At 56.5% G+C, this 25,203-nt stretch overlaps 13 protein-coding genes across 13 annotated transcripts; 8 read left to right on the forward strand and 5 right to left on the reverse strand.

The window, feature by feature from the left end:
• Positions 1-364: 364 nt before the first annotated feature.
• BCV69DRAFT_314713 (VID27-domain-containing protein) lies at positions 365-3,208 on the forward strand (the record flags this gene model as incomplete). The annotated part of the gene is made up of 2 exons (XM_025495142.1): positions 365-909; positions 1,010-3,208. The coding sequence occupies 2 exons, from the start codon at positions 365-367 to the stop codon at positions 2,907-2,909; spliced, it is 2,445 nt and encodes an 814-aa protein (XP_025345681.1). The 3' UTR covers positions 2,910-3,208.
• On the reverse strand, positions 3,117-4,122 carry BCV69DRAFT_76644 (hypothetical protein). Its single transcript, XM_025495511.1, has one exon. It carries the CDS (start codon positions 3,931-3,933, stop codon positions 3,325-3,327), a length of 609 nt encoding a protein of 202 aa, XP_025345682.1. The 5' UTR covers positions 3,934-4,122; the 3' UTR covers positions 3,117-3,324.
• BCV69DRAFT_76674 (hypothetical protein) lies at positions 4,123-6,557 on the forward strand. The gene has a single exon (XM_025495512.1). The coding sequence runs from the start codon at positions 4,312-4,314 to the stop codon at positions 6,364-6,366; it is 2,055 nt and encodes a 684-aa protein (XP_025345683.1). The 5' UTR covers positions 4,123-4,311; the 3' UTR covers positions 6,367-6,557.
• Positions 6,404-6,797, reverse strand: BCV69DRAFT_76762 (hypothetical protein). The gene has a single exon (XM_025495513.1). The coding sequence runs from the start codon at positions 6,653-6,655 to the stop codon at positions 6,440-6,442; it is 216 nt and encodes a 71-aa protein (XP_025345684.1). The 5' UTR covers positions 6,656-6,797; the 3' UTR covers positions 6,404-6,439.
• Positions 6,679-10,707, reverse strand: BCV69DRAFT_285150 (hypothetical protein). Its single transcript, XM_025493298.1, has 3 exons — positions 10,533-10,707; positions 8,870-10,448; positions 6,679-8,804 (listed from the first exon to the last, which is right to left on the reverse strand). Exons 2-3 carry the CDS (start codon positions 10,342-10,344, stop codon positions 6,860-6,862), a joined length of 3,420 nt encoding a protein of 1,139 aa, XP_025345685.1. The 5' UTR covers positions 10,345-10,448; positions 10,533-10,707; the 3' UTR covers positions 6,679-6,859.
• A 370-nt stretch (positions 10,708-11,077) lies between these two features.
• On the forward strand, positions 11,078-11,495 carry BCV69DRAFT_252802 (hypothetical protein; the record flags this gene model as incomplete). The annotated part of the gene is made up of 2 exons (XM_025490487.1): positions 11,078-11,154; positions 11,336-11,495. Coding segments are annotated over 2 exons (237 nt in total), but the record flags the coding sequence as incomplete, so codon positions are not given.
• Positions 11,496-12,088: 593 nt separating this feature from the next.
• BCV69DRAFT_252694 (putative 40S ribosomal protein S12) lies at positions 12,089-12,544 on the reverse strand (the record flags this gene model as incomplete). Its single annotated transcript, XM_025490483.1, has 1 exon — positions 12,089-12,544. The coding sequence occupies one exon, from the start codon at positions 12,542-12,544 to the stop codon at positions 12,089-12,091; it is 456 nt and encodes a 151-aa protein (XP_025345687.1).
• A 499-nt stretch (positions 12,545-13,043) lies between these two features.
• On the forward strand, positions 13,044-14,343 carry BCV69DRAFT_263527 (putative RPS11B-ribosomal protein S11B; the record flags this gene model as incomplete). The annotated part of the gene is made up of 3 exons (XM_025490735.1): positions 13,044-13,206; positions 13,405-13,617; positions 13,964-14,343. The coding sequence occupies 3 exons, from the start codon at positions 13,044-13,046 to the stop codon at positions 14,062-14,064; spliced, it is 477 nt and encodes a 158-aa protein (XP_025345688.1). The 3' UTR covers positions 14,065-14,343.
• A 195-nt stretch (positions 14,344-14,538) lies between these two features.
• On the reverse strand, positions 14,539-15,753 carry BCV69DRAFT_301322 (hypothetical protein; the record flags this gene model as incomplete). Its single annotated transcript, XM_025494548.1, has 2 exons — positions 14,539-15,080; positions 15,171-15,753. 2 exons carry the CDS (start codon positions 15,751-15,753, stop codon positions 14,539-14,541), a joined length of 1,125 nt encoding a protein of 374 aa, XP_025345689.1.
• Positions 15,754-16,078: 325 nt separating this feature from the next.
• On the forward strand, positions 16,079-17,534 carry BCV69DRAFT_291314 (ras-domain-containing protein; the record flags this gene model as incomplete). The annotated part of the gene is made up of 6 exons (XM_025493746.1): positions 16,079-16,166; positions 16,479-16,516; positions 16,600-16,636; positions 16,743-17,002; positions 17,131-17,358; positions 17,490-17,534. Exons 1-6 carry the CDS (start codon positions 16,130-16,132, stop codon positions 17,532-17,534), a joined length of 645 nt encoding a protein of 214 aa, XP_025345690.1. The 5' UTR covers positions 16,079-16,129.
• A 495-nt stretch (positions 17,535-18,029) lies between these two features.
• BCV69DRAFT_273972 (putative MCM6-involved in replication) lies at positions 18,030-21,470 on the forward strand. The gene is made up of 4 exons (XM_025491024.1): positions 18,030-18,470; positions 18,552-18,725; positions 18,805-19,263; positions 19,353-21,470. The coding sequence occupies exons 1-4, from the start codon at positions 18,163-18,165 to the stop codon at positions 21,325-21,327; spliced, it is 2,916 nt and encodes a 971-aa protein (XP_025345691.1). The 5' UTR covers positions 18,030-18,162; the 3' UTR covers positions 21,328-21,470.
• Positions 21,471-21,790: 320 nt separating this feature from the next.
• On the forward strand, positions 21,791-23,380 carry BCV69DRAFT_285154 (hypothetical protein). Its single transcript, XM_025493299.1, has one exon. The coding sequence runs from the start codon at positions 22,190-22,192 to the stop codon at positions 23,303-23,305; it is 1,116 nt and encodes a 371-aa protein (XP_025345692.1). The 5' UTR covers positions 21,791-22,189; the 3' UTR covers positions 23,306-23,380.
• Positions 23,381-23,710: 330 nt separating this feature from the next.
• Positions 23,711-25,170, forward strand: BCV69DRAFT_285155 (hypothetical protein). Its single transcript, XM_025493300.1, has one exon. The coding sequence runs from the start codon at positions 23,981-23,983 to the stop codon at positions 25,061-25,063; it is 1,083 nt and encodes a 360-aa protein (XP_025345693.1). The 5' UTR covers positions 23,711-23,980; the 3' UTR covers positions 25,064-25,170.
• The last annotated feature ends 33 nt before the right edge of the window (positions 25,171-25,203 follow it).

The raw sequence follows: 25,203 nt of genomic DNA on the forward strand, positions 1-25,203 counted from the left end.
CGCGACGTGGACCTTTGAGTGGCCTGTGTGGTGGGTGCGCCTGTGCTCGCTTGGCTGGATTTTGGGCAAAGAGTGGATGTGTGCACTTGCATCCATCATCCGCCCATCCCATCCCATCCCATCCCGTCTCACCCATCCATCCTACCCTCCCCATCAACCATCGCCACCATCGCAACCTCGCCGTAGTCCACCTTTGGAAACTGGCCAGCTACGTCCTGCTCCGCCCAAGCAGGTCACTCGACACAGTCCGACAAGCCGCCTCTGCTCAAGAAGCGCGCTCCGCCAAGCTGCCAGAGATAGCTACTCCAGGCAACCACTTGACTTCGAGTAGCTCCGCCTTGCCACCCCATCCCACTCGGCCACTATGTTTATGCTCCGGAGCATCTTCGGCAAAATCTGGGGTGATCAAGACAACGTCGAGCTGATCCAGATTCCCGCCGGAGCTCTGTATCTGGTGCGCCCCTCCAGCGTAAAGGGCTCTCGAGAATGCATCTACAAAGATGCAGTCGCTACCATCCGCCGTACCTCGACTGAGCACAACTACCAGCTTGTGGTCACTAGAGCGTACGACGAAGGGGAGCAACAGCTCCTGGACGAAGACGAGGAAAGCGATGATGAGAGGTCGTTCTTGATCGACCGGTCGCTGGAGTTCAGGGCAGCGACGTCTTCAGAAGGCGATCCGACTTTTACCTGGAAAGACGTGTCCGGCGTAGGCGACTCTGATGATCTCTTGGAGTTCGCCATGGACGATGCCCAAGTCAACTCAGTCACCAGGAGCATATTCGAGGTCACCTTCTTGCAGTGCGTGTATGAGCGAAAGTTCGGGGCGAGCCACGATCAGGCTTCGGACGAGGATCTGGACAAGCTCAAGTGGAAGGGTCCGGCGGCAGCTGTAGCGCCAGTACAGAGGTAAGCAAATGGTGAGAGGAGGATACGAGCGTCGGAGCTTGTGATTGCGACGACAGAGCTGACCCTTCTTCCTCCTGCCCCTGCTTTTTCCACTCTTCAGCATCTACCCAGCTGCTCCGAGTACAGACCAAGAGGATCTGGCCAGAGAGATTGAGGAATTGACCGTCAAGGACAAGTCGCCGATCAAAGCAACTACCACGCCCAAGAGCAGCGCCAAGAAACCAAAGGCGAAAGCTGTGACCCCGTCCAAGCCTACTGTGCCAGCTGCGCCCGAGGAATCATTCCCTGTGCAGGGGGAGCCCGACATCCTCCTCGAGACAGAAGCAGACCTGTACCTCTACGATCAGACCAATGGTCTGTTCATGAGCCAGGAGAAGGGAGTCAAAGTCGAAGTCGCGGAAGCAGGACGCTTTATCTACTGGCTTTCCATCTCCTCTTCTACTCGGCGGTGGCTATCCCAGCGACTCGAGGGCTCCATGAACATTAACTTTGCTTCGGACTCACTGTCTGCTGTGTGGAACTACTTTGACCAGGAGAGGAGGTGCTATTCGTGGCTCTTGCGGTTCAGGACAAAGGAGGACTACGAAGCCTACCAGCGCGGCTTTGCCAAGTTGATGTGGGAGACTCTCAACGAGGAGAAGTGGGAAAAGGCGAAGACCGACGATCAAAAGTACATGACGGACGCGTACGAGGATGACGTCGAGATGGCCGCTCCCGAGGAAGAAGGGACCGACTCGGAGACGGAGGCAGAGAGGGAAGTGGACAGGTACAGGAGAGACGACGACGAGGCTCGTCAAGTGGACCAAAGCCTGGAGGACCTGCTAGAAGAGGATGAAGATGAGGCCGAAGACGATGCCAAGAACGTTGGCGATGCGCCTGCTGGCATGCCTGTCGAGAGCAACGACCGCGATCAGAACTCTCAGCTGGCGGTAGGATACAAATTTGATCGCTCGTTCGTCGTCCGAGGCAACAAGATCGGAGTGTTCAAGCATACTGAAGACGACCAATTGGAGTTCGCCACTACCATCAGCAACATCAAGACGGGCAAGGGCAAGTCGTTCAATCCTCGCAAGGTGATGCTGCATGACCAAGACTCGGCAATGGTCATGATGGACCCGTCCAACCAACACTCGCTATTCAAGATGGACCTCGAATACGGCAAGATCGTCGACGAATGGAAGATCCATGATGATGTACCGGTCAACAACGTCGTCCCGAACTCCAAATTTGCCCAGACGACTGCAGAACAGATGCTGATTGGTCATTCCGACAATGGCATCTTCCGAATCGACCCCAGGCTGGGTGGCAACAAGATGGTCGATTCGCAATTCAAGCAGTACGTCACCAAGAACAAGTTCTCCTCGGCTGCCACGGACGAGAAGGGTAGACTGGCCGTAGCCAGTGCCAAGGGTGAATTGCGTCTGTTCGATCAGATTGGCAAGAATGCAAAGACGGCTTTGCCTGCCTTGGGAGATCCCATCGTGGGCGTGGACGTGACTGCCGATGGACGCTACGTGGTGGCCACCTGCAAGACCTATCTGTTGTTGATCGATACCCTGATCGGAGATGGACGCTACAAGGGCGAGCTAGGCTTCGATCGCTCCTTCCCCAAGGAGAGCAAGCCCATCCCCCGAAGACTGCAGCTGAAGCCACACCACGTGGCCTATATGGACCAGGAGATTTCCTTTACCCCCGCCCGCTTCGACACTCCCGCGAGCGGACACGGCGAGACGTCCATTGTGACAGGTACTGGATCCTACATTGTCTCTTGGCCTCTAGAGCGCGTCAAGAAGGGTCGTACAGACGGGTACACCCTACGTAAGATGGGCGACGTGGTGGTAGAGGACAACTTTGCCTTTGGCAACTCGAACAACATCATCGTCGCCATGCCGCAGGATTTGCAACTGCATAGAAAGGGGCAGCTGCAGAAGCCATCGAGGTCGAGCTTGCTGGCCACGCCGAGGCAAAGTCGATCGTCGATTGTAGACGAGAGGTATTGAGGAGAGGTGAGGAGTGTGCCATCAGGACACTCTTTCTCTCAACCCCAGCTCTTTGCCCCACACGGTGAGCTCAGTGTCCCACACTCATCACGGCCCCGCCGTCACCTCCCTCCCAATATCAGACCGCCCCTATTGATCCCATCCCTGTCTCGCCTGTCTCCACGTATACCTTGTCCAGGGGTCAATCTCTCCACCCGCCTTTCCTCTGGCTCCCTTGGCTCGCTTCTCATATTGGTTGATCGGGAGGTCCGTCCGCGCATTTTGTGTATGTGTAATTCCATTTCATTCCTGCTAAGATTACTGTGCGACTGTTGCCGGACCCCTGAGAGAGCGGGTGTGTGGAATTGTTGGCCCGCGCTGCCTCACTTCCTTGGAAACTGGGCTTTCTGTTCGACTTCTCGCGGGCCTTTCTCAGTCAAGCAGAGTGGAGTATATTTAAAAGTCGAATGCCCTGCCGGTGATCCCAGCGCGACTTCATTTCCCCCCCACGTAGGCCTAAACAGCAGCGGCGGCAGCAGAGCACTTTTGCCTGCCGTGAGTGCCGATGTCGGGAGCCTGTTGCCGAGATGAGTCGCGTCGATTCGAAGCGAAATTTCCCGCTGCCGTGGTGGCCAGAGCGGAGGGGACGGCACACTGGCGTGGCTGGCTGGCTGGGCTGGGTTGCAGAGGAGAGACGAGACCCTGGCGGAGTGGACTCGAGGAAGGGAAGCTGACAAGGCCTTGGTTGCTTGCGGCTCTGGAGGGCCTTTACCCAGAAGAGTGGTAGAGTGGACTGGCAGGCAGGCAGGCACACACACACACAAGCAGACGTCGACACATTACTCTGCCTCTTCCTGACCTCACCATTGGCCTGCATCATTCTACGCTTCCACTCTCCCTTGCTTGCGATGCTGCCTCGTCGTCGCCGCTGATCCTGTGTGGTGCATCTTGCCGCATCTTTCCTCCTCCACCAACTCGTACATCTCTTGCTCAGCTTACCCACCGCTCCCGGCGCCATTCCGATCCGGTACTGGCTTCCTTGCATTTCCCTCACTCCCGCTTCGGCCAAGGGACAAGCAGCCACGGCGGAATACCCACCACTATTACTACCTTTGCAGGCAACATTGGCCCCTGTATAGTCCACTCTTGGACAACATCATCATCATCATTGCCACCATCTACAACATCGTCGCCTTCCAGCTACACCGCGTCTGCCTCGCCATCCCTCGTCGGCATCTACCTCAGCGTCACCCCTCGTATATACCCGCCGCGCCCCTAGCAACGTGGTAGCAAAGCAGGAGTAGCAGAGGAACGAGGAACTCCACCACCTTCGGAGCTTCTCTCCCTGCTCTTCTTCTCCCTTTTACTTTGCCCCTCCCCTGCTCCCTGCTCCTACGCCCTTCTGTCCCCAGAGTCACCCGCCATGCCTCAGCCAGCAACGGCGGGCATTGTCTTGGGCGGCATCTTCGGTGGGGCGGCCGTCCTCTACTTTACCTATCGCCTCCATCGTCGATGGCGGCGTAGGCGGGGCAGGGGACCCAAGCACCCAGAATCGGAGCTACCACCCATCAGACCAGCCAATGTACCCAATCCCTGGGATGCCCCCAACATTTCGAGCCAATTCCGGGAAGGAGGTCAAATCTATGGAAGGCACATCCCTAGAAGTTATAGCATGCCCACTTCCCCCATCTGGGACAGTGAAACTGCAAGCCCTTTCCCCTTCGACTTTAAGCGAACACCTTCACCAGGACTACTCACACCTGCAGTCGGCAGCTCCAGCGCTTCTGGCTCACCTTCGCCTGGTCATACATGGGGAGGCACAGCATCTGGCTCCAATAGCTTCCTTCAGCCCTTACCTCCAGCTGCAGGCTCTTCTTCACCCACTGCAGATGGTTTGGAGCCATTGCTATCAGACAGGCCAGGTACCAGGCTGAGCGTCATCTCCTCGAGCTCTTCTACAATGGCACTCAAGCGGTCCTATGCCTCTTCGGTCCACTCTTCGCATCTCACTCACTCCTCCTCCACACCCATCTACGGTCTAGGTATGGGTCATTTGCAAGGCCAGCCAGCTAAAAGAAGCTCCTATCTGCCGCATTCGCCCCTCAATAGAGACAAGATACAGATTGTCCCGCCTCAGCCATTGGGTATTGGGCTTGGAGGGCTCGCAACGGCGGTAGACCAGCGCACACTGGCATTCAGCCCGGCCAGTGGTATCGGGGATGGCACCTCGGAGCTCTTTGGGCAAGATGTGCTCTGGCCTTCCTCGGATCCTGCAGAGGGCTCAGAAAGACCACAGAGGCCAGCACGGGTGCACAACTCTACCAGTCGCTCGAGTATAGGGCATGATGAGAGGATGAGGTACCTGCAGGAAGGACCTGCTCGTCAGGCTTCGCCGGCAGAATTTGGAAGCAGCAAGAGACCTACCCTCGACCCGGCTGCGCGTATCACCTCGTCACCGCGTCAAAGCGAGTCTCGATCTAGGTCCCCAGCCCACCTCACGTCCAGCACGAGCGCAGGTCAAGGAACGCCCGATACCCTCCACCCTAGCCACACGCCTCCGCCATCAAAGAGTCGGACCAACAGCTCCACTGGACGACAGATCCTTGCTGCTCCGCCCACACTACCGCACATTCCAGCCTCGCAAGACTCTCCTTCGTCTGCACTTCCTCAGTACCCCTCGCTCTCAAGAGAGGCAACCCCGCGAGCAGACACAGAGAGCAGACAACAGCAGCAGCCCACCGTTGCGATGCCTTCCCCGGTCAGACCACTCGCACGAATCCTCTCGGCCAGCGGCTCGCACCACTCGTCTGCTGAGACTTACGCGAGGGGAGGAACTAGTGAGCGAGAAGAGATTGCCTCTGCTGGTTCCCCTGGTCCCGCTCCAGAGGGACTCCTCAGCGAATCGCCGAAGGGTATCGCGGACTCGTCGCAGCGTCTTTCAGTGTCAGAGAGCGCTCCGATCCCTCAGAATGGCGAATTTGCAGCAGCTCCTGTTTCGCTTGCGACTCAGCCTCAGACCTCAACAGGCGCCGCATCGCCCATCTCCCCGCCTCTGGCGATCAACTTTGCTTGGAATCCTGCCAACACCTCCTCTTTATCGACCAAGGGACCCTCTCAAGGCACCCGCAACATCTCGCCCGCTCGCACCGCCGGAACAGCAGCAGCAGGCGGTTCCGACCAACAGCCCCAGCCCCAGCCCGGCCGTGAGGACGACGTCGACCCGGCGAACTCTTCTTCCTCCCGCGTCACCTCCAGTGCCAGTACAGGTACAGCGGGGACGACTAGCGGCAGTGCCTCTGCCAGCGGCAGCGGGAGCGGGAGTACCACAACGGATACAGCTGGGAGCAGTACGGAGAATCTTGGCGCGTTGCTGCTTGTAGAGGGAGTTCACAACAATGAGGATGGGAGTAAAGGTTTGATTTTGGCCAATGGAAACTTGGAGACTCACGGCGCGGGGCAGGATGGAATCACTACGTGAGGCCTACTTTTGCCTCAACTCCCGATTTTCGAGCCACGGCTCGCGACGAGGAGATGAGGGAGCGTCCGACTTCTTATGAAGCGGGGCTGGGAAAGGAACATTGAGGATTGCTATGCACGCTTTCCATCGGCTGTTGCTTCACTGGCGAGCACGCCATACCTCTAACACTTGCCCTTCGTCCTCCCCTCTCATCTCGTCTCACGACTCTACACACCAATGCACTCCCGATCCACACGTCGACACTCACATGCACATACGCGCACACGCATACGCACATAATCACGCTCATTCCACAAAAGCTTGTAAATAGTCACACCATCATCTGCTGCATCTACATCTATTCCATTTTGTCAATGATTGCACCGCTGTGAAAGAAGGAAGTATGGCTACGGTTTTTCCGACATATCTCGCTGTGTCGATAAGCCGCATTGCCTCTTCCCTCCATCGCCTCATCTTACGCTCTACTCGCTCATCCATCTTCGCTCCGCTCATCTCACCCACCCAATCCCACCCCAACCATCTCAACAAGCAACGCCTGCAACTCCTCATCCACCTCGCGCGCCATCCGTCTCACAAGGGCATCATCGTCCTCCAGAGCGAGGTACTGCATCGTGGTGCGCGTTGAGTCTTGCAATTGGACGTCGCCTCCACTACCGCTGCTGCGCTCGGCGAGGGGGAAGAGCAAAGGTGGGAGAGTTGTCGGAGCAGATTTGGGGTCGAAGCTGGAGGAGAGAGAAGGCAATCTTCCCCCTCCCGGCAGCCTCAGAGCGATCCACCCCCCCTCTGCTCCTACCTGAGGCTGCTCTCTCGCTCGCGTCTCAACGAAGAGGGCGAGCTGGTCACGCGTGCCCTTGATAAGGAGGTGCAGCAGGAGAAGAGCTCCGCGACGCAGCTGTGGGTAGGAAGAGTCCAGACTGGTCGAGTCGTCTGCGCCTGGGGCGAAGCGCAGCTGCTGACGGGCAACGGTAGGGTCTTCTTCTTCTTCCTCTTCTGCATGCTCACCGAAGCTGCCAGAAGTCGGCCTCGCACCGCTGCTGCTCCTTCTATGGACCATCTCCAGCTGTAACAAGTCCAGACATCCACGTACCATCTTGCCCACGTACCCTTCGCGAGTAGCGCTCGCAATGGCCAGAGGAAAGGCCTCGACGCAGGTGCCGAGAAGGGTCAATGCCGAAGACTTTAGCGTCGTTGAGGCTTTTCTGTCCCGTAGGACTGTCAGCAGAGCAGGCAGGAAAGAGGAAGAGTAGACTGCACCTCCTTCGGCTAGATGTTGGATGGCTGCGAGGAGCGCTTCGCCAATTCGCAGACGCTCGTCGGTCCCTTGACGAGAGGCGTCGCCGGTCACGTACTTTGCGAGGATCTGCGAGAGATATGGCTCCCCTCGAAGGATCACCTCCTTCAGTGCTGAGATGGCATTGAGATACAGGTACGACTCTTCGTCGCCTATTGCCTTGAGCAGAATCTCCAGAATAGAAGGCAACAGGTGGGCAGTCGCGCCCGGATGCTCGGTTGCTGCTGCAATCTCCTTGAGAAGCACTAGACCATGCGCCCGTACTGGCAGGATAGGGTCTTGCAAGAGCTTCAGTGCTTCTTCGTATTTTGACTGGGCCGCTTGGCGTGCACTGCTCGCCGGCGTCCCGACGTGGGGCAGGTCTGCATCTGCTTCTTCAGGTCGAGTGGCTTGCTCCCGAGCCGCTAAGACTAGGCGAGCTTCCTTGGCCACCCTGCGTAGATCCTCATCCACGTTTGATGACACATAGCGCGACAGCTTCGACTCAATAAGTCTCAGCAGAGGGCTCGTCCTCGGCGCAAGCTCAAGGTTACCCTCAAGGACGCTCAGCAGTAGGTCAAGCGCCGTCTTGATCAGGTCTTCATCGAGCTCTTCTTCTTCTTGCCCTTTTTGTTCGCCTCCAGTGGGCCCTGCACCAGCTGTGCTCGCGTCGATGCCAGCGTCTAGCAAATCGGCCATGGGCCCGCGAGAGCGACCGCCAGGCCCGATGAAAGGAACTTCTTCCTCTTGCTGCACCTCTTGTACACCTTGCTCTGTCGTCTTGGATCCTTTGTCGCCACCCAGACACACATTGACAAAGCGAAGGACGTTATTCGTCTCTTGCTTATGCTTTGTCATTGCCTCCCCAAAAGTGTCAAGCAGCTCCACAATTAGCTGAAGGATGTACCAAGCCTGTGTGGTGGAGCGCGACTTCTCAGCTAGATAGCTTTCCAGCAGCTGTGGCAAGAGAGAAGACGCCAGATCGCTGCGCCCGGCTCGAGAGAGGAGGTTGGTGAAGAGCGAGGCCGAGGGCCCTGACCGTGAAGATGCCATTCCCTGCAGATGGGGTAAGAGGGCACGGGCTTGGTCGTCATCGCTTTCTGCATGAGGAGACATTGAGATGTTGGAAAGCAGGGCGCTGAGGTCGGTTGTGCCATGAGATGGCGGCCTGTGTCCGGATAGAGTCTGCAGTCAGTATCAGACGCGGATATCGAGTACTGGAACTGCACTCACCTCCCAAATTTGATCACTGCTGTGTTCCTCTCGTCTACCTCAAAGTATATCCTGGTAGCATCCTGCTCTTGCGCACTGGCCCACTGTCTGATCACTCCCATCACCTCCTCGACACCGCTGACGGCCAGCCACTTTTGTAGTATGCTCCCCAGCTGTTCTGACTGCGCTGCGACCTTTCCCTTCTTCACTTCCTTCACTTTAGCCTCTCTGCCACTCTCGTGGGTGCCCAGCATGTCCCAGAGTCGCAGTACAACGGGGCTGATGAGCCAGCTGAGCCATGCAGACGAGATAGACGTAGAGCACAGTACGAGCACTTCGAGACTGTGTACCGCGTCTGCTATCCGAGCTGAGGAGGGGAGCTCTGACTGCAGAGGGGTGCAGCCTGTGACTCCAGGCAACAGTGGCTGCCAGATGACCGGCTCGAGAGCTGCTCTCACAAGCTCTTCGGATTCACCCGCGGCTAGCTTCTCAAGTGTGTAGCTCGCCACTTTTGCGAAGACTGCAGATGTATCGGCGTCTGCAGTGTTCGGTATGACGAAGGAGACCAGCGCAGGTATAGTATGCTGAGATAGAAAGGCCCCCTTTTCCATTCCGCTTGGAGGGCTCGTCAGCAGTGTAGCCAATCGATCAAGCTTGATGGTTGGCGAGACCTTCTCCTCACTCGACTCTTCTCCCATCTTCATCACCGACGAAATCAGCGCGACGATGCCTTCACGACGCAAAAGCTGCGCAGAGAGGAGTCGAGTAGCAAAGCCGCGCACAAAGGCCGGTATTGGAGGCAGGGAAGGGCTACCTGGTGGACTCGCCTGACGAGGTGAAGAGACCGAGGATAGCAAGGGCAGTAGCTGAGCGGGCTGGAGACTCTTGAGAAAGAGAGTTATGCAGTCTCTTGCCTCCTCCTTGACACCACCCATAGAAGCCTTGCCGTCTACCTTATCCGCTCCCGGACCCCAGCAGATGCGCAAAGCGGCTCCGAGCAGATGTGTAGCTATGGTCTGCTGTGTCGTCAGGATCTGCATCGGTATGAGACCAGTGGATACGAAAGTGGCAGGGCTGGCCTGAGATCTGAGGAGGCGAGAAGCGCTGGTGAAGAGATGACCGAGCTCCTGCCGTACGATCTCAAATGACCTGCGTAGGCCTGCTTGCTCCTGCTGTTCCTCCGTAACTTCGCGTAGACGAGGCGCAGAATCGACAACGGACGATGTCTGCCTGATAGACTCTATAGCAGCATCGTAGCTGAGTATCGCTGGTTCCAGACCCCAGGAAGACACCAATGAGAACAAGGTCTGAATCGTCTTCCGATCTTTTGACCCTACCAGCTCTTCCTCCTGTTGTGACGAGCTTCGGGCCCTAGACGTTCTGCTATCCTCCTCGTGTAGGATCTGCAGGCATATGAGAGCCGTCTCGGCTGTGAGCAGGTGCAGCGTCTCCTCCGAGGCAGAGTCGATGGGACGGTCCTCTGTAGGCAATGGCATTCCGGTATCGCTCAGTACTGCGCTGGCTTCCCTTAGCCTTGTTGCGAGGATGCGAGCAAGCGGCGGACGGCGTGAGGATGAGGCTGGAGAGGACGTTACTTTGTCTGGCACAATAGGCGATGAGAATGACATGGAAAGGAGACCTCAGCATGGTAGTGTTGCGGCTGCTCAGCGTCTAGCATGCTCACCAGTGTCTCCTCTCCTTGCACGCTCTCGTTGCTTGATCTCTACATCCGCTTCACCAGCCAAGATTCTCCCAGCCTTGAGCGCCAAACGCGCTGGAGGGTCCACAGGTCCCATAGTCAAAGTCGAGGTCATGTCATGCCGGGCTGATCAGTACAATGGTACCGATACAGGTACAGGTACAGACCCACCCGCCGGCGAAGCGGAAGAGGCGGCGGTCCAAGGAAGCGGAAAGGGAGGAATCTGTTGCTTAGTCAGCAAGGCAGCCACAGATTATGATCTCTATCCGGCTTCTCAGAGGCGGACTCCTCCGGTTCTACTCCTCATCCCACCTAATTCACCAACCCTCTGGACGCCAATGATCACGATGCTGCGTCTACCAAGGACATTGCCTGCTCGCTACTTCCTCACAGCAGGACCTTCGACGAGGTGAGTTCTCCTGTGTAGCTACGCATGTGAACTTGCCCGCTTACGCCTTTCAACTCCTCGCCCTCTCAGGACCCTCGCCACTTCCCAGCGTCTCTCCTCCTCACGGTCCGATTCGCCCTTTGACCGTCCAGGGCCACCACCTTTGCCCAAGGAGGATCAAAAGGAATGGAACAGACTCGTTAAGGAGAGAGGAAGTGAGTAGCAGCAGTGGCGTACGAAGAGTTGCAGCGAGCGGGTTGCTCCTAGGGTACGGTGTATCAGCTCACCACTCGACTTGCCTCCACTCACCCCCACTTCTACCGCTAGACGAGCTTCAATTCAATCGTCCTGCCGGCTCCACGTCCTCGGCATCACAGGGCAAAGCACCTTCGGCACCTAGCATCTCAGCCTCTGATATTCACCCTAATGCCCGCAAACCTCCAACACCAGACTTTGAAGGAGAGGAGAATCCGCATACTGGAGAGGTGGGGGGACCAAAGAAGGAGCCGCTACAGTGGGAGAGGGAATGGACATATGGTGGGAGGGCGACGGACTTTTGAGATAGCGTACAAGAGTCACATAGTACGTTCTGCTGCAGCGCAACATATCATCGTCACTGGGCCATGCAATCAGACAGAGTTTAGCACTGTGACATGCGCAGCGAGGTGGAATAGATTGCAGTCAGGCAGCAGATGAACAATCAAAGCAGGAGCGACGAGGAAGAGAGAAACCTGTATGGCAGCGAGAAGGATGAGCAGAAAGATTGAGTCAGTTTTCGCACTTTCTGCACCGCTATGTGTCTTGACGACGCCACCGCTTCCAACCTCCTGCGTCTGGTATCAGACGTTGTAATAATGATTCCGGTTTGGAGGTTGTCTGTCCAAGAGGATGAGGCGAGCCCCAATCCATCTCCGAAGAGGGAGTCCGTGTCTCATCACATTGGCGACGCAGAAAGCCGAACCGAGCTCCTGCCGAGCTTGCCTGCCTCTCGATTGAGTATAACAGGGACAAACTACTCACCACTTTGCGCACAAGGGCAACATCGTAGCAACCTCTGCTTCGCTCTCCTCGTCTTGATCATGCTAGCAGGTGGGCCAAGTAAATGGGACCCGCGTCGCAACTCTACAGCGTGCCCGAGAGATCGTCTAGCCGCTTAGCGGGACTTGAAGTACTCGAGGAGGACGTTGAGACCCTCGGACTCCTCTCCGTAGTCGCGGACGACGACGCAAGAGCATCCAACGACCTTCCTTGGGTTACCCTCTCGGTCGATCTTGCAGAGACCGGCCCAGGTGCCCAGGGTCTTGGGGTCAGATACCTTGAGGAGGTCAATCTTGTGCTCGTTGCAGAGGGCCTCGATGAGCTTGATGTACTCCTGCTCGGAGCAGGTCTCTACGAGGACACAGAGGTGGGCCTGTCGTCGGTCGAGGGCCTTGGAGCACTCACGGAGACCTCGGGCGAGACCGTCGTGGATGAGGGACTTCTTGAGGACCTCCTGGAGAGCCTCCTCGATGGTCATGGCTCCCTTGGCGGGGGCTGCGGGTGCCTCTGCCTCGGCGGGGACCTCCTCCTCACCGACCTCCTGCTGGGGGATGTCTTCAGTGTCTGACATTTTTGATATGTGTGATGGGTGATGAGCTTCGTCGGACGCTTAGTGTATGAATGGGACGTTAGCGCCTCAGCAAGTGTAGAATGGGTAGTGATGGTATGTGTGGGAAGCACAGTCGGAAGGAAGTCTCGAAGTTCGTGAATTTGAGCCAGGGCTGCTGCTGCTTGGCCCTGCTTCCTCGCCCTGCTCTGCCCGCGTGTGTGTGCGTGGGTGGGTGGGTGTCTGCGTGTGGCTGCCCCGCTCGCCCGCCCGCGAGGGAAGAGGACCGCGCACTGCGGTTTTCCGTGCGGCGTGGCTGCAGCTGCCTCTGCCCGCGTGAGGCTGCGAGTTGGCCTGGCGCCTGCCCGCCCTGCCTCGCCCGCCCGCCCGCCTGCCTGCGTCCGCCCAGCCCAGAAATCCCAGGCCGACGATTTGAGGAATCCTCGCGGCGGGCCTCACCTTCCACCTTCCACCCAAGTCAAGTCTACATCCTCATCTTCCCTTCACCACAACTTCGCCCATCATGTCCACCGTCCTCAACACCCAGCCCGAGAAGGCTTTCCAGAAGCAGCAGATCTTCCTCAACCCAAAGGCACTCCGAAAGGTCACCCGTGAGAGGAGGTGGTACAAGGACATCGGTCTGGGTTTCAAGACCCCCACCGCTGCCATCAACGGAGAGTACATTGGTGAGTACAGGTCAAGAGGGAGAACAGAAGGAACGATCAGCGGTATAGCGGGGAGGGAAGGACAAGTTGGTCACGAAAGTTGTCGGGACAGAGAGATGAATTTGAGGGGGGGCACCTGCAGTAGGCCTTTGGAGGTGAGAACGTCTGCTCACCTTTACATCATTTACCCTCCCACCTCTTCTCCTCGGCGCTTCACAGACAAGAAGTGCCCCTGGACCGGCAATGTTGCCATCCGTGGACGTATCTTGGCCGGCCGTGTCATCTCCACCAAGATGACCCGTACCGTGGTGCTGCGACGAGAGTACCTGCACTACGTGCCAAAGTACAACCGTTACGAGAAGAGGCACAAGAACCTGGTTGCCCACTGCTCCCCTGCTTTCCGTGTAGAGGTCGGTGACGAGGTCACTGTTGGTGAGTATCTGAGCCAGAGTGCAGCAATGGAGGATGAGAGCAAGACAAATCGGATGGGTCTAAGACGGGCCGATGGGATCGGTGACCCACATACAGGAGGGACTCGGAGAAAAGCATCGGTACAGACCGAGAGTGTCGTGCTTTCTGGGAAAGCCGACGAGAATGGCATTCTCAACTCGGGGGTAGAAGTCATGATCTTTGACACAAGACAGAAGGTGCTAGCCGGGGGTACCGTGGGGTAGCAAGAGTCTTCATTGGCGACAAACATCAAAACAGTCACATCATTACGAATCGTTGGAGAAGTCAATACTGACGCAACGTACCTCCCTATCCTCCCCTCTTGCAGGCCAATGCCGTCCTCTGTCGAAGACCATCCGATTCCAGGTCCTCAAGGTGACAAAGAACAAGCGTGCCGAGAAGGCCGCCAAGCAGTTCGGAAAGTTCTAAGCGGTCTCGCCCTAGTTCTAGTGGAATAGAAACAGCTTGGTCATCACTTGACGTATCGCTTAGGTGGATGATGTCGTCGCTGTGATATTTCTCGCTGGTGGAAGGGAAGCGGCAGGCTGCACGGAGGGCATTCGATGGGTTACGAGCGCTCATCAACCTCTGGCTAGGCCACTACTACCCCCTCTCACCCTTCCTTACCCACCTACCCTTGTCCCTCACCATTGTATGATCATCATCTCTCCTTCTTGTTCAACAAAAGGCATTGCTCGTCTCCTTCCGCTCCATTGATGTGATGTGAACCCAAACGGTGCACCGGCACCAAGTGACCGCTTTGATGAGGTATAGGGCTTGACACTGGCCACGGTAGTTTTGTTCTGGCGATAGAGAGCAAGTCAGAATCACCAGTGCTGCCCTGTACCTGAGATTGATTTCGATTGACATTGTACAACAGCTACTGCCCCGCGACTGCACCCCTCAAAACTTGACGTGCTTCCCCGGCTTAACCTCTGGTCCTGCCCCACTCGACAGCCCAGTAGCATCATCATCGTCACTCTCCTCGTCGTCTTCTTCCCACCTGACGCGCCTTGTGGCCTTCTTGATTGCCTCCCTATCCTCCTTCTGCATCCCCTTGGCGGCAGCATTACTCGGTGTCCACCCGCCTGCACCGGCAGAGAGCCCAACCGATCTGGGCGGGGCAACCTCGAAGGGTCTGTCTAGTAGAGAACCAGACAGGGAGAGTGAAGGAGGGGAGATCGTGAGGGAGACGATTGCGAATTGCACCCTGCCACCAGTGGAAGCGCCTAGACGCTCTCGTGTGACCTTGTGACGCCAGTAGCCATATTCCTCCTCTTCCCCCGCCCCTGCCTCGCTTTCTGTCTGGCCTGCTTCCCCTGGACGAGGAGAGGAAGACTCGATGAACTCGTAGTCTGTCATGTGGTCTGAGGAAATCGAGGCGTTGAAGGTTGCGTAGACTAGGAGGGAGACGTGCGAGGGGGTGGAGAGGGTGATTGTTCCTTCTGCAGAGTGGGCAAATGGCCGAGCGAGGTAGTAGCGATTAGTACAGAGCACCCACCTACAATGTATCTTCCACTTTCGAGCCTACTCACCAACCTTCATGCCGACCTTTGGCCGCCATACACAGCACTCCACTGCCACCCTCGACGTAGCGAATGCAGCATCAGCGCCAACGAGGGCGCTTGGTCCCACTCCAGCCCACTGACCATCCACCGGGGGTCCCTGTGCATTCTTCTCTGCCTCGGCTTCATCTATCATGAAACAAGCTGTACCGTGGCTGATGAGGATGCCGTTCAGGGGCGGCACGAAGCGCATCACGAGGGAGTCGAAGAGCTCCACGAGGGCCACCATGGGTTGGGAAGCGTGCACGGGGGGGATGGAGAGAGTGAGGACGGGGTACTGCAGTTCAAATGCTGAGGAGAGGGGGACTTGGGAAAGGTACGGAGCTCTCGAGTCTACGGCCTTGCCTTCTTTCGATGAAGACGACTTGCTCTTCCTCTTCTTGGACGAGGATGCAGTGGACGAAGAGGAGGCTATCGAGTCTGCTTCGCTCTCGCTGCCTCTGCTGCTCGTGCTGCCTCTCCTCTCCTTGCGTTCGCGGGAGGAGTCATGGGAGCCGGAAGAGCGCTTGCGCTTTGAAGGTGGCTCCAAGCTGGACGAAGAAGCTTTGGCCATGACGTGTGAGATGCTAGAGGACTTGAGGCAGGCCCGCGGATCGAGGATACAATGGCTGGATCTATGCACCGGTGCTTCCTTCCTTCCTTTGGTATCCGCTTCCCCTCTCTGTCTCGCCCAAAATTCTCAACGGACGGACGACTCGGGTTCAATCTCCGCCCCGCCAGAGGCAGAGGCCAGCAGCGCGCGCCGACGAGGCGAACGAAAGAAACACCACACTCTGCCTCGCCCGCCTGCCTTTTCCAGGCAGAAGCAGCCCAGCCAGCTCCAGCCTCAACGCAACCCGATCTTCTCAGTCGAAGCATCACCATCCCTCAATCGTCACCTTTTCCCCCCTTACCACACCGCACTAAGCCACTCGTCACACTTTGCAACAATGGCCACTGAGATCCCCACTTTCAAGCTCGTGCTCGGTAGGTATCACGCGGATATGCAGAGCTCAAGGATAGAGAGGGGCAAAGGGAGAGACAGGTGGGAGGGCAGCTGGAGGTGCTTTTGAGCGTCTATGCTACGCCACAAGCTTCACGCTCTCGTTGGGATGACTGTCAATCAGGCATCGTGGTATGGCTTGGTGGGACAAGGCAGTACTAGCCAACAACCTACCGGGAATCGCTGCCTGAGGGGTTGCCATTCGGAAAGGAACGCCAAGACGCAAGAAGATCTACTCTGACGCTGAATTTGGACAGTCTACTGACCGCCCACACTATTTTGCCTCGCATATATAGTCGGAGATGGAGGAACAGGAAAGACCACCTTCGTCAAGGTGAGTAGAACCCGAGCTAGCTCCCAGGTCAGGCCTCAAGGATTTAGCTGCTGATACCTCTTCCTACCCCTTGCTCCTCATAGCGCCACATGACCGGAGAGTTCGAGAAGAAGTACATTGGTGAGCACCATGAGATGGCGATGCAGGCAGAATACGGTTCTGTTCTGAATGCCGCTCTCATCATTTTTACTGACATTGTCTGTCACTCTATTCCGCCACTTCTCAGCCACCCTCGGTGTGGAAGTCCACCCGCTCGAGTTCCACACCAACTTCGGCAAGATCGTCTTCAGCGTGTGGGACACTGCTGGACAGGAGAAGTTCGGTGGTCTGCGAGACGGTTACTACATTGGTGGACAGTGTGGTATCATCATGTTTGATGTCACTGCCCGTATCACCTACAAGAATGTGCCCAACTGGCACAGGGATCTGGAGAGGGTCTGTGAGAGCATCCCCATTGTGCTGTGTGGAAACAAGGTCGACGTTAGGGTGAGTAGACGAGCATACGGGCAGAGAGACGGGCAGAATACCTCTTCGCAGTTCGAGCAGTGGAAGCTCGGTAGTGAGTACAGTCTTTACAGAACGCTGACCATCCTCCCCCACCTCATGCCTCGCAGGAACGCAAAGTCAAGACCGGAGCCGTCACCTTCCACCGCAAGAAGAACCTGCAATACTTCGAGCTCTCTGCCAAGTCCAACTACAACTTCGAGAAGCCCTTCCTGTGGCTTGCACGAAAGCTCGTCGGCAACCCTTCCCTGGAGTTCGTTGCTGCCCCCGCTCTGGCCCCTCCCGAGGTCAGCGTGGACGCCAACCTGATGGAGCAGTACAACAAGGAGCTGGAGGCTGTGAGTAGCAGTGGAAGCGATGCGCTTGTGCACAAGGGCAGCAGCCTTGCAACGGTGTTGTCGGTTCAAGCCGAGAAGATCCATACTGACTTCCTGCATCCTCTGTGTCTCTCTTCCTTCCTCCTTCCCAGGCTGCTGCTGCCCCTCTTCCCGACGAGGACGATGCCGACCTTTAGATCAGTCGTGTCAAAACCATTCCGTGTCCCTTACCCACTCGTTTCTTTGCTCCCAGTCAATGTATACAACACTGTCGCAGACGGCACACCCTCGGCCTGTCTCTTCTCGTCTCGACGTTCTGCTTTGCCACCCTTGCGTGCTTTCAAGGTGGCGTATAATCAATGAAGATCCTCTTATGAAGCACATCCCCGACGCAGAGTGAATATTAGTGTTCAGTATGCTCGACTCCCCTGGCGCAGACGAGTTGCAAATGGAGCCTTCGCCGTACCGAGCTTTGCAATGCAAGGCGCGTGTATGCAGGTCTGTACCTGTGTGTGTGTGTGTGTTCAGATTGCCCAAAGTAGGAACGGAAGCAGGGCGGGCGCGGTCGCGGTCTCTGCAAAGAGGTGGTCAAGCGGACTCTGAAAGCACACGCGAACGCGTAGAGAGGCGTGTCTCGTCTCGTCAATTAGACGGGCGAAGGGGGGAAGCGGTGTTGAGACGTCTTCCTTCCTCATTCCCTCAGCATACCATAGACCCACCTTTCATCGTCCTGCATCACTTCTTGAGTTGCCCAATCTCGTTCTTGAACCACATTAAACAGTCCGTCATCCTCGTACACCGGCAAACAACACTCAGCGGCCCACCATGGACCGGGAGTCCTCCCCCACCAACCACATCGCCGCCGCCGCCAATGGCTCGCGCGCATTTGACCCACTAGCCTTCAACGCCCCTACTCCAGCAGCACCCACATCCTCAGCAGGCGGGTATGAGAATAGCCGCACCGAGGAAGAGGGCGAGGGTCGTCGACTGGGTGACGCTACGGATATGGACATGGATGCTACACCGCGCGCTAAGGGCAGACCCAGGAATCTGCGCAACCAGGAGGAGATTGAGCCTGTAATTGATGAGACTGGAGAGAGGGTCAGAGAGGGATTCAGGGAGTTCTTGCAAAGGTAAGTCGTCAAGAGAGGGCCGATAGTTGAGCACAAAATCTTTACACCATACTCATTCTCCTACTTTGCCTGATCTGATAGCTTCGTCGATGGGCCCGACCCTGATGGAGATGGCTCTGCTCAGGGTGACCCAAAATACATCGAGCACATCTATGGACTACGAGACTATGGGCAGACGACATTGTATGTCGACTTCACTCATGTCCTGCGTCACGAGGAGGTACTTGCACGAGCCATCAGCGAACAATACTACCGGTAAGTCGCTTCAACGTCAGATGGGAGGACGATGCTCACAGTGATACTGAGACTGCTGCTCACACCCTCTCCCTCTCAGCTTCTTGCCATATCTACGCCGAGCTTTGGTAGACTTGGTCAGCACCCTCATCCCAGGCTATCTATACCTGAATGCGCACGTAGCATCTACTGCCTCGTCAGGTCTGGTGCCCCGAGACTTCTCCCTCTCCTTCTTCAACCTCAATCTCGTCTCTGGTATCCGAGACCTTCGCACAGACAAGGTTGGCCGACTGGTGTCCATCTCAGGCACAGTCACTCGAACCTCAGAGGTACGCCCCGAGCTGCTCTACGGAGCCTTCACTTGTGGAGAATGCAAGACTGTCATTCGAGATGTGGAACAGCAATTCAAATACACTGAGCCGGCCATGTGCCAGACTCCGAGATGCCAGAACAGGAGAGACTGGAGACTCAATGTCGAGCAGAGTCGCTTCAGCGATTGGCAGAAGGTCAGGATTCAAGAGAATGCCAATGAGATCCCGACTGGGTCTATGCCTAGGAGGTGAGTAGACGGAGCATAGCAATCGGGGCACTGTGGACGACGAGCGATTCGAGGCGCTGATCGTTGGGACTCTTCTTTCCCCCATCTAGTCTCGATGTCATCTTGCGAGGCGAGATCGTGGAAAAGGCCAAGGCAGGAGACAAGTGCGTCTTCACTGGCGCTTTCATCGTTGTTCCCGATGTCTCTCAGCTGGGCGTGCCTGGTGTCAATGCTCAAATCCAGCGAGAGAGCGGCGGTGGTCGTCCTGCGGAAGGCGCAGGAGTGACGGGACTGAGAACCCTCGGTGCTCGAGACCTTACCTACAAGACTGCCTTCTTGGCTTGCCATGCTAGGTCCATGGACTCTCGCTACAACACCGATGTCCGAGGTGGTGACACTGTAGAGGAAGACCTCGACCCTCATACTCTTCTGGACTCTTTGACAGCCGAAGAGAGAGATGAGCTCGAGGCAATGGTCGTCAGCGACGACATCTACGGGAGACTGGTCCACAGCATTGCACCGACTGTGTATGGCCACGACATCGTCAAGAAGGGTATCCTCCTTCAGCTTATGGGTGGTGTTCACAAGCAGACGCAAGAAGGGATTCACCTTCGAGGAGATCTCAACATCTGCATTGTCGGCGATCCCTCTACGAGCAAGTCTCAGTTCCTGAAGTATGTCTGTGGCTTCCTTCCTCGCTCCGTCTACACATCGGGCAAGGCCTCTTCGGCTGCTGGTCTTACAGCTGCCGTCGTGAGAGACGAGGAAACCGGTGACTTCACCATTGAAGCTGGTGCCCTGATGCTTGCAGACAACGGCATCTGCGCCATCGATGAGTTCGACAAGATGGACGTCTCCGACCAGGTTGCCATCCACGAAGCGATGGAACAGCAGACAATCTCCATTGCCAAGGCCGGCCTGCAGGCTACGCTCAATGCTCGTACATCTATCCTCGCCGCTGCCAATCCTGTGGGAGGACGCTACAACCGCAAGCAAACCCTCAGGGCCAATGTGGCCATGTCGGCGCCGATCATGTCTCGTTTCGATCTCTTCTTCGTCGTACTGGACGAGTGTAACGAGGCTGTGGATATGAACATCGCTAAGCACATTGTCAATGTGCATCGTTTCAGAGAGCAAGCAATCTCGCCCGAATTCTCGACCGAGGCCATTCAGCGCTACATCAGGTACGCTAGAACCTTCCAGCCCAAGCTCACACCAGAGGCCAGCGATGTACTGGTTGAGAAGTACCGCTTGCTCAGACAAGATGACGCTGGTGCTGGTAAGAATTCTTACCGCATTACTGTCAGGCAGCTCGAGTCGATGATCCGTCTCAGTGAGGCTATTGCGAGGGCAAACTGCAGGAGCGACATCACGCCTGCCTTTGTCAGAGAAGCTTACGCCTTGCTCAGGCAGTCGATCATCCACGTCGAGAAGGACGACATCGACATCGAAGACGAGGAGGAGGAGATTGCTGGTAGGCCATCCGTTCAGCAGCCTGCAGACCCATCCTCATCCTCTCTCCGAATGGACGACAGCCAGATGGATGAGGATGCTGAAGACGATGCCGACGCCCGAGGCTCTCCCTCTGTGTCTCGTGCGCGTTCGGCGACGGCTGCACCTGCCACTTCTTCAACGCCTGCTCCCGCGTCGTCTTCGCGTGCTAGGGTGAGGATCACCTACGATCGATACATGGAGTTGCTCAATCTCCTTCTCTTGCGAGTCTCGTCGATTGAGCGTTCGACTCTCAAAGGAGTGCCGAGGGCTGAGCTGGTGCAATGGTACCTTGAACAGCGCGAAGAGGACATTGAGTCCCTGGAGCAGCTCGAGGCTGAGAAGGAGCTGGTGAACAAGGTGTTGAGCAAGCTCATCAAGGACTCGTATCTACTGGAGATGAGGGAGGATCCTGAGGAGGAAGCAGCAGAGGAGACTCAACAAGGGCAGTCTAGTGAGATGCAGGCTGAGAGTGAGCTTGCTGCTGATGAACGGGGAAGTACGGCGGATGCCACTGGCACTACGGCTGCTACGAGGACGCCTGGCCAGGCTGTGCTCATGGTCCACCCTAGGATCGATGTGGACAACCTATGAGGTGCTCTGAGCCTGAACGATGTCCGTCGCTTGTCCTTCTCTGTTGTCTTTCTCCTGTGCCCCTCCCTATCTCCGCTACCTGTATCATTGCTTTCCGTTGCTGCGTTCTGCCTCTTTCAATGTCATCGAAGTACCCATTGCGTCTTTTGCAGCGCGGGACCGGGGAACACGGCGGCTTGATGCCAGGGATTATCCGGTCTTATCTCGCAAGCGTCGGCAAAGTCGCTTCGCAGCAGAGTCCGCGATAGGCGGAGGGTCAGGTGAACGCATCGCTTGCTGTCTCGCGCAACTCTTGGCAATCCCCGCCCCCCGCTTCCCGCGTCTGCACCCACTCGGGACGTCCACCAAGGGGCCCTTTAGGTGTTGCGCAGTGCGACCCGAGAGGGCTTAGAGGGAGATAGTCCTTGACACCTTTGAGAGCAGAGGAGTATAGCGAGCGCAGTGCTTTCACCATCGGCCAAAGAAAGAGGAGAACAGTGCTGATGGCTGATAATAGAAACGCCTGCAGAGGAGCAGAGGAGATTGAAAGAGGCAAAGGCGCGGTCCGGCGGCAGTCGAAGTTCTAGTAGTCGTACAAGTAAGCGAGGTGCGTCGGACCTGCGGTGCGTGGGACGGACGAGAGTTGGAGCTCAGCACGAGGTGAAAGTCGAGAGGGGAGATTGTCGATGCTTGGCGCGGGGCAGGGGAACAGTGAGATGCACGCAGCAGACAGAGACAGGTAGGCAGCTATAAAGGTATCGATGCTTGGCATTTACCCCACATCGCCCCGGAGAAGTCAATCTCCACGCGCCTGTGATACAAACAGATACGCCCAAGTAGTCCTTCCTATCGCACGCTGTTTTGACCTTTGATCGCCTTGGCGATGATCAATCAAAGATGGCTCAAGACGGCACTAGTAGCGGAGGTGCCTGTGCTCATCGTGACTCTTGCTCTACTATCGTGGGCGCTTTACGCACTAAACGACGCCGCCACCTTCATCGGCATGGTCAGCATCAGTAATCCTTATCCCAACAAGCACCAAGCCAAGTATGGGCTGGATCTGGGCACTCAGATTGTCACGCTGACCACAACTTTCACAGATTTGACCTATCTGTACTCGCCCGTCATCGTATATGCTACCCGCACAAGGTCCGTATACTATCAAAACACATCCACTACCGTTGTTATCAGACAAACCAGCCAAATGTTCCTCGGCACCACCTCTGGCACAATCACGGCTACACAGACCTCGACACTATGGCCCGCATACGGAGGGACTGCCCCTTACGGGGACATCTATTCTCAGGCTCACGTCAATCCCAGCAGCCTGAAGGTATGGTCATCAGGAGAATATGACGCATACCTTTCTTCTGCCGGTCTCCTGCCGAGCACTGTGGGAACACCACCGGCTTCAGTGACCCAGTCTTCGAGGACGACAACGACGTCAGTCCCGACGGCAAGTGCCACTCCGGCTCCCGAACGGCGAGATGGAAGCTGGAGCGAGGGATATACCTACCATGCAATGCAAGACGGCCTGTACAACGATGACGCAGATAACGAGTACTTTCTTCCGTTGTGGCTGGGAGCTTTCGCAGCTTGCTTGGCCGTCATCGTGCTGCGCCTCATTGTAAATGTTGCGTATGTATGCATGACTCCGAGAAAGCCGACCGCCGTGCTCCTGCTCTGCACAGCTGCCATTGCATTCCTTGTCCTCAGCGCCTGCGGCATCTCTGCATGGTCCTACTTTGTCCTCATCCAACACCTCCGAGCTCCAGAGGTGCTTGCTACTTTCATATTCTATATCATCAGCACGATTGCGACTGTGCCAGTCCTGGTAGCAGGAGCGTTCGAACTGCAGCGCTACAAGAGGGAAGCAAGGTTCAAGCCTAAGGAGACCATTGTTTTGCAGGAGATGACAGGAGAGCAAGTCGACAGAGGGGAAGTGGACAGCGCGAACACAGCGTCTGATCATCAACCTCCGCCCGCGTATGAGAAGTAATGCTTCTTCACCCTTGTAGGCTGCTGTCTGCTTTTACATTCATGAAATTGTCACACCCATGTCTGACGTTGTGAGTTTGCGTGCTCCAGCTAGCAATGTCGTTTGTGCAACGAGGCGGTCGCTCAGACAAGAGCGCAAGGACTGGGAGGTGAGGGCGTGTGTGGCCGAGGAAACAATGGTGGCAAAGAGTGATAATACAACGCAAAGACGTGCAGCATGGCTCTAGGAGTCGAAGCTACCGAAGTGGCCTCTGGTGGTGCAGAGTAGGGGCGGGATTGTGGCGATGATGCAATCGATTGTCTGGCTGCAGCTTCCCTTGTCCGGGACCGTCGGCAATCTTGCTCAACAGAGCCTTCGATAGGATTTTAGTCTACTCGAGCGCACCGCACCGCCTTACCCGGCGAGTCTTGGCATCCCGCTTCCGCTGCTTTGCAAGCGAGGCGCGTCGGACATCTGCAGCACCCTGACGACACTCACTTTAGGCGAAGACACAAGTCGAGAGGGAGATACTTCTACCTCTCCAGGTGAACATTGGGAAGAGCGACAGAGGTTGTACCGGACGGGCCATCCTTGCCACTCAGAGAGCTTAAGATACTTGCTGCTTCAGCCGCCAAGGGAAGCCCCTCCCCCGCGAGAATCCATCTCTTATCCTTCCCCACCTACTTCTTCCCTTCAATGGTCAATCAGCGATGGTTCAAAACGGCTTTGGCAGTAGAGATGCCAATTCTCATAGTCACAGTCTCACTACTCTCGTGGGCGCTATATGCGCTCAACGACGCTCACACGTTTGTGGATCTGTCTTCGCAGGGACCTTTTGCGAGCGGCGGGGACAGAGCTAGATATGGACTCGACCTTGGCACTCAAATCGCAACAGTGACAATTACCTACACAGGAGCGACTGCCATTTACTCGCCAGTGATCTCCTATACCGCTGTTACGAGGCAGGTACTGAGTGACAATTCGTCCACTACGGCTTACATTCGAAATACCCGTCAAAGTTTCCTTGGTAGTACTTCGGGTACTATCACCACCACTGCAACACAGACGATGTATCCGGGAGTTTTTGGCACCGCCGGATACGGAGATATTTACTCCCTCGCTCAGGTCTCTGCGAGCACTCTCAAGATGTGGGCACCAGGAGAATACGAACGGTCCCATGCCCTCGACTATTCCCTTGCTCCAAGCACTGTCAACCCGCCGCCGACTTCAGCACCGCAATCATCAGCGACGTCCACGGTGCCGGTGGCAGCTGCCACGCAAGCTCCCGAGCGGCGAGATGGAAGCTGGAGTGAAGGCTACACCTACAATGCGCAGGAGGAAGGACTGTACTACCCCTCTTGGGAGAATCTCTTCGAGCTCGGCCTGTGGCTTGGCACTTTTGCAGCCTGCGTGGTCGTACTTGTCGCACGTCTGCTTGTGAATGTGGCATACATCTGGATGGTTCCGAGGAAAGCAACGGCAATCTTGCTGCTCTCCTCGGCCGCTATTGCCCTCGCCGTGCTCCTCGGCTGTGGCATCGCTGCGTGGGTCTACTTTATCACTTGGCAACACCTGACCGCACCGGAAGTCCAAGCCACATTCGCTTTCTACATCATTAGTACTGCTGCTACACTCTCAGTCTTGATACTTGCTGCTGCTGAGGCCCATCGCTACAACGCAGAGGCAAAGCCTCACCGTCAAGACAGCATCGACCACGAGGACATTGACGGCGCGAGCACCGCCGTGGGCCACCAGACTCCGATTGGTGGGGAGAAGTGAGCCTCTGCTGACTTCGTAGTCTTTTCCTGGCTTTTGCACACTGTATATAGCTGCTTTCCCAATGTTCCGATGCTCTAGCAAGCAAGAGCTCCTGATTCATCTCCGTATTGCTGATTTTCGAGTGTAGAGTGGAGGGGCGT

This window comes from Pseudomicrostroma glucosiphilum, assembly GCF_003144135.1.
Source record: "Pseudomicrostroma glucosiphilum strain MCA 4718 unplaced genomic scaffold BCV69scaffold_16, whole genome shotgun sequence".
Lineage (NCBI taxonomy): Eukaryota > Fungi > Basidiomycota > Exobasidiomycetes > Microstromatales > Microstromataceae > Microstroma > Microstroma glucosiphilum.